Here is a 12,319-nt window from a genome sequence, read left to right on the forward strand (position 1 = left end):
ATACACATACACTTCACGAAGCAGACTCAATCTGCTAATTGTCCCTTGGGAAAGATTCCCCTTTTCATTGTGTCAGTTGGGAGTCAAGGAGAAGATAGAATGTTGTCCACTTATTCAGCTTAACTGACCTGAGCACAAAAAAATTATCATGCTCTTTTGTTAGTGTCATGAAATTGGCCTCCTTCTCATTTGCTACATCGTGTCATTGTGTGCGAATTCCAATTATAGTGCATAGCAATGAACATAGCTACGCTGGGAAACACTAAAAGAAAGCTTGCTTGCAATAATACACTGACTAAAAAAAAAAATTATGCATTCTCTATGTGCATTCATAGCTGGTCAAACAAATTATGAACTAAATTATGATTATTAAAAAAACATTATAAATTTGAACCCCTTTGTAACACAAAAGGTCATAGTCCATCCAACGGGGTTTGTTTTTTGTTTTGGAAAATTTGAAGCGAGAAGGCCCGATGGCAGACCTAGGACACGCTGTAGAGATTACATCTCTTGGCTGGCCTGGGGAGGTGTTTCCCAGGTTAGCTGAGGGAGGTGGCTAGGATGAGGGAGGTCTGGTTTCTCTGCTTGGGCTGTTTCCCTGCTACTCGGCCCCAGATAAGTGATAAGAAAATGGATGAATGTGAAGGTTCTCATTCATCCAGGTCATGGCAATCTACACAGCTTAGAAAGAAATGGGTTCAGAGTGGAAGCAATTTCTCTAAGTGATGTCTGTTTTTAGAGTTAACTAAGCAAGCACTGCTTGCCCTGTTGGTCCTGATAGAACACTACTGGTTAGAAGATATTATATACTAGGTTTCATTGACTAAATTGGACTTCCATAAAAAAGGTCCCCTTCTGAGTTCCTCAGAAAGATTAAACATGGTTTGATGATGGTCCAAAAAGAAAGGGTGGTTCACTGCTGGGTACAGAAGATGGTTGTTGTGGGTGTCAAGGGCAAAATGCTGTTAAGACAATGTGGCCTGATGCTTTGTAATATACCATGCCAGAAGGCCTGCTTCCCACACAGCATAACAAACGCACGTTAGAAAAGTATATGATTATAGTGACATGTTTTTGCAGAAGGTCATCTGTTCTTTTGCCCCACAGCGGTGCACTTATGGAGCAGTAAAAAACTACATTAGTCAGGTGCCAAAGTCAGGCTGCCATTCAAGAAGTTAATGAGGTCTAAAGTCGTCGTAGCTAGACCATGGCAAGCCCTGCGAACACACTCCTGGACACAACACATCCAAATGGACAGCAGCCGCTCAAGTGGCTAATTGGGAGAGGGGCAATCAGGGAACACAACAAACATTGCACCTACTGTGTATCATCGACCTTGACTCCAATGCCAATGCACACAAACACAAACACACATTCTCAGAGGGGGAGAGAAAAAAGAAAGAGAGAGAGGGAGAGAAAAAGCAGGCACACTGCATGGAGCCGTGAGGCATCACATTAGCACACACTGGCCTCCATTTTATCTCCTGTGGTCTTTGTCAGTGTTGCCTTTTTACCAGTTGGGAGCCAGCAGAGCGGGGGAAATGTGGCTTGGATTCCAATGTCTTGTTTAGAAAGATTGAAAATGCTGTGTCATTCCCATTATTGAAGTGCACAAACAACAACCTCCTTTGTCACTATTCATTATCAGGGATTATGATTGCTTTCTGTGCCCTTTGCATCTATCCTGCGAACAAAGAAAAACAGTAATGCAATAGTGACAATGGGAGCTTTTACAATCCCTTTGAGGAAGTCTGCAGTGATTAAACCACAGGTACACACTCATCAGCCACTTTGTAGTTACATCTGTGCTCATTAACACAACTATCTAATCAGCTAATCACATGAAAGCAACTCATTGCATTTAGGCATACAGACCTGCTAGAGAGACCTGATGAAAACACCTGCTGAGTATCAGAATGGAGAAGAAAGGAGATTTAAATTTAAAGAAGGGAGATTTATGGTTTATTTCAAAGAGCTGCTAAAAGCGTTCAGAGTCTGCTGACAACAAGGAAGGTTGTTTCAAAGTTTAGGAGCCACAATCTAAAACGTAATACAAAGGTAGGGACACAGCGGTGTAAAGCACACCACCACTGGATTCTAAAGCAGTGGAGATGTGTTCTCAGAAGTGACGAATCATGCCTCACCATCTGGCAACCCGAAGGATGAGTCTGGAGTTGGTAGCTGAAGCTGAGCAGAACAGTACTGTCTGACTGCAAGCTGACAAAGTTACAGTTTGGTGGAGGCTGGATTATAGTGTGGGATCGTAGGGGAGGGCTTCTTGGCCAATATCATTGTGCAGTTCTGTAAGAATGGTCAAATATTCCCATAAACATACTCCAAAGCCTTCCGGAAAGCCTTCCCAGAAGAGTTTAAGCTGTTATAGCTACAGAGAGTGGGCACATTAAATCCTATGGATTAAGACTGGGCTGACAGTATCAACTTCATATGCATGTGAAGACAGATTAGTAAATACTTTTGGCAATAGCGTGTAGAATAAGAAAGAAGAACTGGACCAATGACTAAGCTCTGAGGCATCTCACATATTTGAAGTTATGACAGCGACATCTAGGTAATATTACATTCTGAGGTGTCTGTCAGATATGCATGATGGGATCGGTTGCAGAAATATTAATCCAGTTTTGTAATCTTTCAAGATGAATGGCGTGATCACCAGTAACGAGAATAAATAGAGCAGAATTAAAATATTCGCCTTTCTCTAAGTGTGTAAAAATATAATATTAAAATATTAATATGGAAAAATGATAAAAATATAGTTTTTGCAGACCGGATTGGAACAAATATAGTGTTACCCTCAACCAGTCCAAGTAGCTGATAGGCAGCAACTTTCTTGAGGATTTTAGAAATAGATGGAAGTTTCGAAATGGGTCTGTAATTGTCCAAACCAGTGCGGATTTTTTAAGCAGATGAAATGCTGGCTGTATTAATATTTATTAAAACAGTTCAAGCCTAATTAGCACCATGGATCACTACTCTATAGAGATTGGGCTCTTTTAAAAGATTTGGCTCTTTTGTCTAGGCCAGTGTTTCCCAACCTTTTGGAGCCACGGCACAGATTTCACATTAGAAAAATCACACGGCACACCACCAAACAAAAATGTCACATATCGATCATTTTTCCCAGCACACCAGGCATAGCATTGGCTCAGTTTGTCCCTAGTTTCGCTTTCTTCTGACCACTACTCATGCTAGGGCCTTCATCTGGGTCGGGGTTTTCTCCAGGAACCAGGTCAGATGGATTAGTTTTTCTTTTCAAATACTTAATGAAGCGCTTAATAGCAATAGATGTCTCACTCACAGCATGACTATTATGTAATTTCTTCTTCGTCTTCTTCTGTTTTACTTGCAGTTGGCAACCCATTTAACTAGCGCGGGTAGTTGTACTGCCCTCTAGTGGAAGAGAATGTAATTGTTCTGCCTGTTACTCACGCCAATCGCTTAGAGTACTAATGAGGTGAAACCAGATAATCTTCCACGGCACACATGATCATTTCTCATGGCACACCTATGTGCTGCAGCACAGTAGTTGGGAAACACTGGTCTAGGCATCCTTAGAAGAGCTGGCTGTTCTGTTTTAGCCTAACCATTCAATTATGAATGGTTTGTGTGTTTAGATGATTTTTTTTTAATCCAGTGTTGTCATAAAGCCTTATTTTTATGCATTTACTGCTACTGGGGAGAACATACATTGGCTTTAAGGCCTGGACAACATTTTGCAAACTTGGCATTCTACAATAAATGCTCTCTGAAAAAAATTTGTAGTATATGTCCCATTCCTCATTTTACAAATTCTGCACTTAGCTTTGAAGTCTCCAATATCACTGACATGCAGCCAGATGGAGCTCCTTTTCTGTTTTTGCATGTTCACTTTTTCCCAATGCACTGGCACCTGGCCTGTACAACTGCACTTGCTGTCTTCGGAACATCCTATGCACATAGTCCTGCTTTAGTTTGTGTCAACCCCAAGCCCACATTTTTTTTTCCTGTGAAGAAACTGACAGATGTTAAGATTCCTTATATTGTTTCTGTGGGAAACGTAGTTGGAGTAACCTGTTGTGATGTAAAGTAGTTGGGTGTGCTTGGAAAAAGAGATGCTTAAACTTGATAATACTGGGACTTTAACGACACCTTAATTTTGTATAAAATTGTGCTGATTGCATCTTATAATCATCTTGTTACAGTGTTTTATACATACAGTTTGTTATTAACACTCAAAGAGACTGATAATCAGAATACTTTATTAATCCCTAAGGAAACTACGTGGGTTACAGTTTCTCAAAGACAGTAACATTAACAGACTAAACTAATTAAATAATACAATATGTTACACAGTTTACAAATTAAAGACATAACACAAATATATACAAATCACTCAATTATAAATATCAAGAATGATAGATAATAATGGAGAGACGTGCAGGAACTCTTTAAGATATTTGGGAAGAATAATGCCGTTGGAGCAGTAAGAACTATGCATGAGAAACTATATTCATAAACTCAGTCAACAGAACAAAACGAAAGCCCTAACAATAACAGACATGGCTGAAACATCATGGCATCTTTTATTCAGTTTAGTTTCATTTTACTTATATATTTATTTATATAGCGCCAAATCACAAAAACAGTTTGATTTATACTTTGCAAAGTAACGTAAATACACCAAATAATACAAAGAAACCCTCAACAATCAGGTTTAGGGAGGGGCAGCCATCCACCCACGGCCAGTTGGGGCTGAGGGGAAGAAGAAAGACACGTTGTAGAAGAGAGAGAGTAATATTAATGATAGCACTTTCTATTACAGCTCGGTTATGAAGTGGTAATAGTAGGGTAACAAGGTAGAAACAAGAAAGTAATGTGCTTAATTAAGAAATTATTACACAGAAGGTACCACAGGTAATTGAGTGGTAATAAGTAGGAAACAGAAATGCAAAATGCAAAACTGCCCATCTCTATTTAATAACATATTAATAACCTTTTAAATACAAACTTAGAAACTGTCGCAGGTGTTTTTCAATTCAATTCAATTCAATTCAATTTTATTTATATAGCGCCAAATCACAACAAAAGTCGCCTCAAGGCGCTTCATAGATACAGAGAAAAACCCAACAGTCATATGACCCCCTATGAGCAGCACTTTGGCGACAGTGGGAAGGAAAAACTCCCTTTTAACAGGAAGAAACCTCCGGCAGAACCAGGCTCAGGGAGGGGCGGCCATCTGCTGTGATTGGTTGGGGTGAGAGAAGGAAGACAGGATAAAGACATGCTGTGGAAGAGAGACAGAGGTTAATAACAGATATGATTCAATGCAGAGAGGTCTGTTAATACATAGTGAGTGAGAAAGGTGACTGGAAAGGAAAAACTCAGTGCATCATGGGAATCCCCGGCAGCCTACGTCTATTGCAGCATAACTAAGGGAGGATTCAGGGTCACCTGGTCCAGCCCTAACTATATGCTTTAGCAAAAAGGAAAGTTTGAAGCCTAATCTTAAAAGTAGAGATAGTGTCTGTCTCCCGCAGGGTTTTGTGTTCTAAGCAGGAATTTAATACCATGGTACTGATAACTGAGTCTGGAATGAACAATAAACACAAAATGCTAATAATTAAGGTTTAAAGAATAATACTTATGAACACCTTAGATTTTCATAGGCCTTCATCACTGGTTGACCTCAAACCATCCAAAAATCCAGTCTCTCCTGCAGGAAGATATTCAAAAAATTTGAAATATATTTGTGTTAAAGCAAGCATGATATCACTGGCAGGTCACTGAGCAACAATTTCACAGATGCAAACTGTCCTATTTAAAAAATAATAATACAATAAAAAATAAAATGAACATTACAATTTGTGAATTAATTATTATTACATTCTTGTTTCTCCCTTGTTAACCTATTATAACCACTTTATTACCAAGCTGTGGTTACACATTATTGCCACCAGTTTTTGGGCCCTTATTACACTGAAATTGATATAATTGGATAATATCACTCAACTGCAACCAGTATTGCTGGCACAATATTACTCGGATATTAAGTGTGATTACTTTGGTAAGTAGTAGTAATTTAGAAATTATTACACATTATTATGTTCTTGTTTCTGTCTTGTTACCCTTCCTTACCTGTAATAGAAAGTGTGACCATAATAACGAATAATTAAATGCAGATTGGTGATAAGCGTAAGTGAAAAAAATGTGAGTGAAGAAGAAACACTCAGTGCATCATGGGAAACATCTAGTGGGCTGGGCCTATTGCATCATAACTAAGTAATGAAAATTTTAAGGTTAATCTTAAGAATAAAATTTGTAATTATTTTTAAATGTTTAAATATAAAAATAGTATGTGTCTCCCAAATCCAAACTGGGTGTCAGAAGAGAGGCTTGAAAGCTAAAGACATTGCCTGCAGTTCGACTTGTAAATATTGTAGGAACCACAAGTAAAGCAGTCTGAAAGCGAAGTGCTTATTGGGGTGATACAGTACTATGAGGTCATTAAGAGGACACAGGGCCTGATTATTCTAGACCTCATATGTGAGGAGTAGGATTTTCCTTTAGATCTGGGATGTAAAATGGAGCCAATAAGCCAATATAGGAGAAATCTGCTCTCTCTTTCTAGTCTACTCTTTCTAGTCCCTCTAAGTTACTGAAGCAAAAATTAATGGTAGGACTTCTTTGAGCAGTCTTGTAGGAATGAGGTCTAAAAGACACGTATCTGCTTTAAATGTGCATTTGAGAGTTATACCACGTAGTAAAGTATCTCTGATCTGAAGCTAAAGGATAAAAGTGCAGGAATTATATCCTAAAATTTAACTAAAGTACTTTCACAAAGAAATATACTGCAAAGAAATGTATTTCCCACTGCTTTATAATCCATTATTGTAATTTTAAATGTTATTAAGAATTATCAGACAAAAGTAGGTTTTCAGGAAACACTGTTAAGTTTCTATGCCATATGTCAGAACAAGATCCAGAATGTGATTAAAGTGGTGGGTGGGTTCTTTTACATTTTGAGCGAAGTGTCAACATGAGTCAGCAGTGGTAGACATGGAGGTTTATTTTTACATTGTATGTCTTATAGCTTTTCTGCACTCGATTTTTTCAGCCATGTCGTTTCCAGAGATGGGCAGTAACGCGTTACTTGTAACGCGTTACTGTAATCTGATTACTTTTTTCAAGTAACGAGTAGAGTAAGGGATTACTATTGCAAAAACGGTAATTAGATTACCGTTACTTTCCCGCAGGAACGCTGCGTTACTGCGTTACTAAAACTGTGATTTTTTTGCGAGAATGTCTCATGACAGTGACGTAAGCGAGTGCGCCGTTAGTGACAACAGCTGTGTGCAGATCAACAATAGATCACATATCGATTGTCGGAGAGAGTATGAGCGTGCAGCTTTTAAAGCGTGGAAGTACTGACCTTACTTTGAGTTTGATTCCATAAAAAGTGACAAAAACATTAGTGTCCGTTGTGCATGGGAAGAAAACTTCTTTTTACAGCGAAAAAAACCCCTAAACAAGCACCGAGTGCGCAACGACGTAATGGGAAACTCACAGAGAAACTCGCGGATTCTTCAACTGACCGCGGCACACCTGCACCAGGGTAAACCTCCACCTGACGCAGTCCTGCTTTACAGGTGAAAATAGAGCAAAAGAACCGCTGACTCTTTGACTTTATTTATTTTCTGCTGTGTTTTACTTGCATCTATTTGAAAGACTGAGTGTAGACACACAAAATATTTTATTTTATGTGCTGGAATGTGCAGAAAATAGGTTTCAATGTTAAACTAATTTATTCAACTCAGAGAATGTTGCATATAATTAAATTTTTGCTTGATGCATAAAGTTAAAAGATTAAAACTGATAAAACAAGTTAAAAAATATACTTTTCCATTTGATTACATTTTGTATGATGGATTATGTAGAAAAAGTAGAATTGGGCTGAAAGATCTATCGCTTTATCACCTATTCAGGTTGTAAATCGTGTTTTTAAAAAGTAACTAAGTAACTAAGTAATTAATTACTTTTGAAAATAAGTAATCAGTAAAGTAACAGGATTACTTTTTGGGGGAAGTAATCAGTAATTGGTTACTGATTACTTTTTTCAAGTAACTTAACCAACACTGGTCATCTCTCCATCAAACTACAGGGTGGTGGTGGTCAGAAACTTGTAAATAACTCATGAAAGAATAAAGTTACGTTGAAACCAAGCACTCCATTGTTTTTCTTGTGACATTACCAATAAGTTTGATGTGTCACATGGCCCTCTTCCTATTAAAAAAACAAAAGTTGTATCCAAGATGGCCGACTTCTAAATGGCCACCATGGTCACCACCCATCTTGAGGAGTTTGCCCCCTCACATATACTAATGTGCCACAAACAGGACTTTAACCCTCTGGGGTCAAAATCACATGACCAATTTAAGACGACACAGCTACAAGATGCAGCACGTCAGAGTCTCCATTTCAACTTGGGTCAAAAGTACAGACTTCAAACTATATAGCAGTTTCTGAATTGTGTCGATGGGCCACGTAAAACCAGAGTTATGATAAAAAATACACGCGCTGTTTTTTTCTGAACAAACCAGTGGCGTTTACAGTGGGAAGAACGGTAAAAACTGCGTTTTCTACAGACAGCGCTAGCAAAAACGCTCCCTTTGCGAGCGAAAAAAGAAAAAAAAACACCCCTTCCCTATTGGTGATAGAGTTTACCATGTCAGCCAATCAAAAAAATGATAAGGCAACATGTGGCACTTGGTTGTTAAGGGAGAAGGGAACGTTTTTAGGAGTGACACCCGTGACGGAAAGCGGGCGAGCGAAAGACAGAGAGAGAGCGAGTTTTCATATGTGAGACATTAGTGATGTTTAGCGTGTTTGGAGGCTGTAGTTAGTGTGTTGTGTAGTTATTGTCTTGTATTGAGTGTCAGGTAGACTGCTGAATTTCATATTTGCTTTCAAAAAGCCGTCAAAGGAAGATTAGTGTAAACGCTGTTCCCGCATGGAAAACTGGACTGATGCACCTCCTGCTGTCAGACCTGCAGGGTTTAGGCCTGTGGTATGCTCCTCTGTCTTATACTGAACACAAACTACATTTTTTGGACTGGCACAAATAATTTGTGTGCCTTCTTATTTGATGTAGAACACCTGATTGTTCTGTAAATAGATTTAAATGGTTATATAAAAAACGCCTGAGGACTTGGCTGCATTTTTAGGTAAATAGTACCATATAACTTTGTTGTTTGCAAAACTTGTGCATAATGTTTAGAAATGTACAATTTCTATTTGCATTTCAAGTTATGAAAATGATTCATTAAACATGTTTGTGGGTTTTACAGTAAAAAATATAACTTTTGTTCTACTTGGATTTTGAATTTTTTGTCTGAATTTAGATCAACTGTGCTAATATAGTATACCAAATTGGAAAACTAACTCAAATTTCAGATATTTGAGGTTGTGCTGAAAATAATGATACCAAACAAGGCAAGAAAACCATATTTTAAAGGTGAAATATAGAGGTAAAATCAAAAGTAGTCAAAAACGGCCAATTATACCCTGGACCCCAGAGGGTTAATATCACCAACCATTCCCATTTTATTACGGTGTATCCATATAAATGGCCCACCCTGTAGAAATCCAATAAACCGGTCAGGTTCTATGCTATTTTGTCACCTCCTTGTCTATTTCTCTCCCTTTTTCTCTCTCTTTCAGATAACTTGTGCAATGGGAAGTTCCACAAACACTTGCAAGACCTGTATGCCCCCCTGGTAGTCCGATATGTTGACCTGATGGAGTCTTCCATTGCTCAGTCTATTCACAGAGGCTTTGAAAGAGAATCATGGGAACCGGTTAAGTAAGGACATCTTTATTTAATTTACCTTTGCTAATTTTTTCTTTTTCTTGAGGATCAAACCATATTGATTGGCACACATCCATTAGCCTTGCTTTGTAGTCCTTGTCAGCAACTTTTGTAGCATAAGAACATGCTTATTTTTTAATACATAAAATTCATTTAATCCATAATACATATACAACTGAGTTTATACAGAAAATTTCGTCTGTTTCTATGCTCACAGAAACAAGTCTGAACCTGATTTCAGATTTGCTTATCCCACAAGTGCCTTATGCAATTATATGTCTCTTTCCACACTCCTGCCACAGATACGGTACTTCACGTTCTCCCTATAATTCTATTGTGTAACACCAGTAACGACCATCTCTTATCTGCACCACATTTCCACCACTGTCAAAAGTTTTAACTCATCACCTTGAATCTTATTTTATGGAACAGGAAGATGCTCCAGGGAGCCAAGGCTAGCAAGTAGTAGATGAAGGACGGGGCAATTATGTTGATGGGCCAAAAATGTCAGTGTGAAATGATGCAGACAACTCAGGGCAAGACAGTAAAACTCTGACCTTAAGCCCTAAGCAGAACTGCACATTACTGTGTATGTTCCTGATAAAAGTTTTAACTATGCGTCTATTGAATTTTAGTCTTGTAGACTCCACATACATTTAGGCTCAGCCCATGGATTAAGGGCTGGGGTAGGGGCTCAACATGGGCCCTACCCTGGGCCTTGCTTCAGGGTGAGGCCCCAGTATGTGTACTTCAGGCAAGGTTTCCTGATTCCTTGTTCTCATCATCAGAGGGTTCTTTTCTTTAATCACGATCTTCAGACCTTGGCAATATTAAGTGGAATATATAGATAGTACCCTTTAAATGTCACACTGGAGCAGTAGTCCCCCTTTTCAATGAAGGGGTTAGGAAGCTGTGCTTTAACATTGGGGGACCACAATTGTTAGGAAATTACATGCCTTCTTATGAATGCAATGCAAAGCTTGTTCTGTATTTCTGGCAAACGGTCAGGCATGTTCATGTCAGGTATTGCACTCAGTCTGCAAAATCTACAGATTATGATATTAAGTGTACTGAGGTATTAGTAGACAGGTGGCACGAGACCCACAGGCTCAAGCAACATAACACCTACAGCTCAGGCTCAGGTAGTGTGGTACTCACAAGCTCAGGGTCCAGCAACTGGGGCTGCATCACACGGCATGTAGTCTCCTCAGGCTGGGGCTGCTCAACAAGGGTTCCACTGGTTCTGAAGCCTTCTAAGCTCTGGGAAAACACAATGAGCAAAGCAGAAGAGAGACGCTTTATATGCCACTATCTAGGGGCAAGAAAGTACAATAATAAAGGTTAAGAGTGGGTTAAGGGTTAAGATCTTGCTCTTCCATTCTCCAAAACCAGAATCAAATTCACAGTTGAAGGTAAAGTTGACGCGTTGAGGCTAGACTAGCTCAACCAATCAGGGGAGAGACTTGCAGAAACACTGTTCGGCCAGGGCCGTAACAGAGGAATATCAGGATGCGGAGGCTATGGCTGCACAAGGAACAAGCCACACTGGAATGGTAAATGGATTGTGTTAAGAAATAAATATATATTCTTAATGCTTATTTACTGACTATATTGTTTTATGTATTTTAATAATAGAGGCCTTTATAAACAAGGCCCAGAGTTGACAAAGAACTAGGTCAGAGGGTGACAAGTTGCCCTGGCAACAGACTTTAGAAAGGAGAAGTAAAGAGAAGGGGAAGTTTAGTGCAGAGCTGCACAGGAAGTAAGACACAAAGAAAGAGCAACTGGTACCATACAAGGAGTTTTTTTGATCGAAACTTAGCGTGTGACGTAGCCAAACTATACATATACACATTCACCTTGTGATTTTGTCAGAGCTGCGGATGTGTGCTCGTGCTGCAGTTCTCCATTTCCGTAAATGTAAAATCAAGATCATTTTTTGAGTTTTGACCACACTGGGTCCAGTTTTTCTTTTTTCGCCAAAAGAATTTAAAGAACTAAATTTAATAATTGGTGCCGTGACCCGGATTCTTTTGCGGCTGAGAGGATAGATTGGCTTAAGGTGGGATCTGATATGAGGCGAACAGGAGACCGGTCTAAAAGATTTAAAGGTAAGCACAAGCCTGTTCAAAGAAAACGCAAATTTGTGCATATTGGATGAATTCTAAATGATCTGTTTGCCGAATGGAAGATCCTTAAATTGGCTCAGGAGTGGTGAAATTAAAGTAAATTATAAAATCTGTTAAGTAGATTTCTGGTGAAGACCCTTATGAAGAGAACATCGAGGGAACAGTTTTACCCTGCCCGGGATAGGGTTACCGAAGCCCTGCCCTGGAGCCAGGCCCGGGGAGGGTGCCCGAGGGCGAGCGTCTGGTGGCCGGGCCTTAGTCCATGGGGCCCGGCCGGGCACAGCCCGAAGAGGAGACATGGGTCCATCCTCCCGCAGGCCCACCACCC

General features: G+C 39.4%; 1 protein-coding gene across 8 annotated transcripts in view; it reads left to right on the forward strand.

The window, feature by feature from the left end:
• The window catches only part of LOC113023063 (calcium-dependent secretion activator 1), a 361,073-nt gene that overhangs the window by 258,269 nt on the left and 90,485 nt on the right, over window positions 1-12,319 (forward strand). For all 8 annotated transcript variants that reach the window (XR_003272492.1, XM_026169138.1, XM_026169133.1 and 5 more), the window contains one exon: window positions 9,715-9,856. Coding sequence is in view for 7 of the 8 variants with exons in the window: in XM_026169138.1 (XP_026024923.1) it covers window positions 9,715-9,856 (142 nt within the window). In the remaining variant the exon portion in view is untranslated. The remainder of the gene's footprint in view (window positions 1-9,714; window positions 9,857-12,319) is intronic.

The sequence above is a fragment of the Astatotilapia calliptera genome, chromosome 5, assembly GCF_900246225.1.
Source record: "Astatotilapia calliptera chromosome 5, fAstCal1.2, whole genome shotgun sequence".
NCBI classification, from domain to species: Eukaryota; Metazoa; Chordata; class Actinopteri; order Cichliformes; family Cichlidae; genus Astatotilapia; species Astatotilapia calliptera.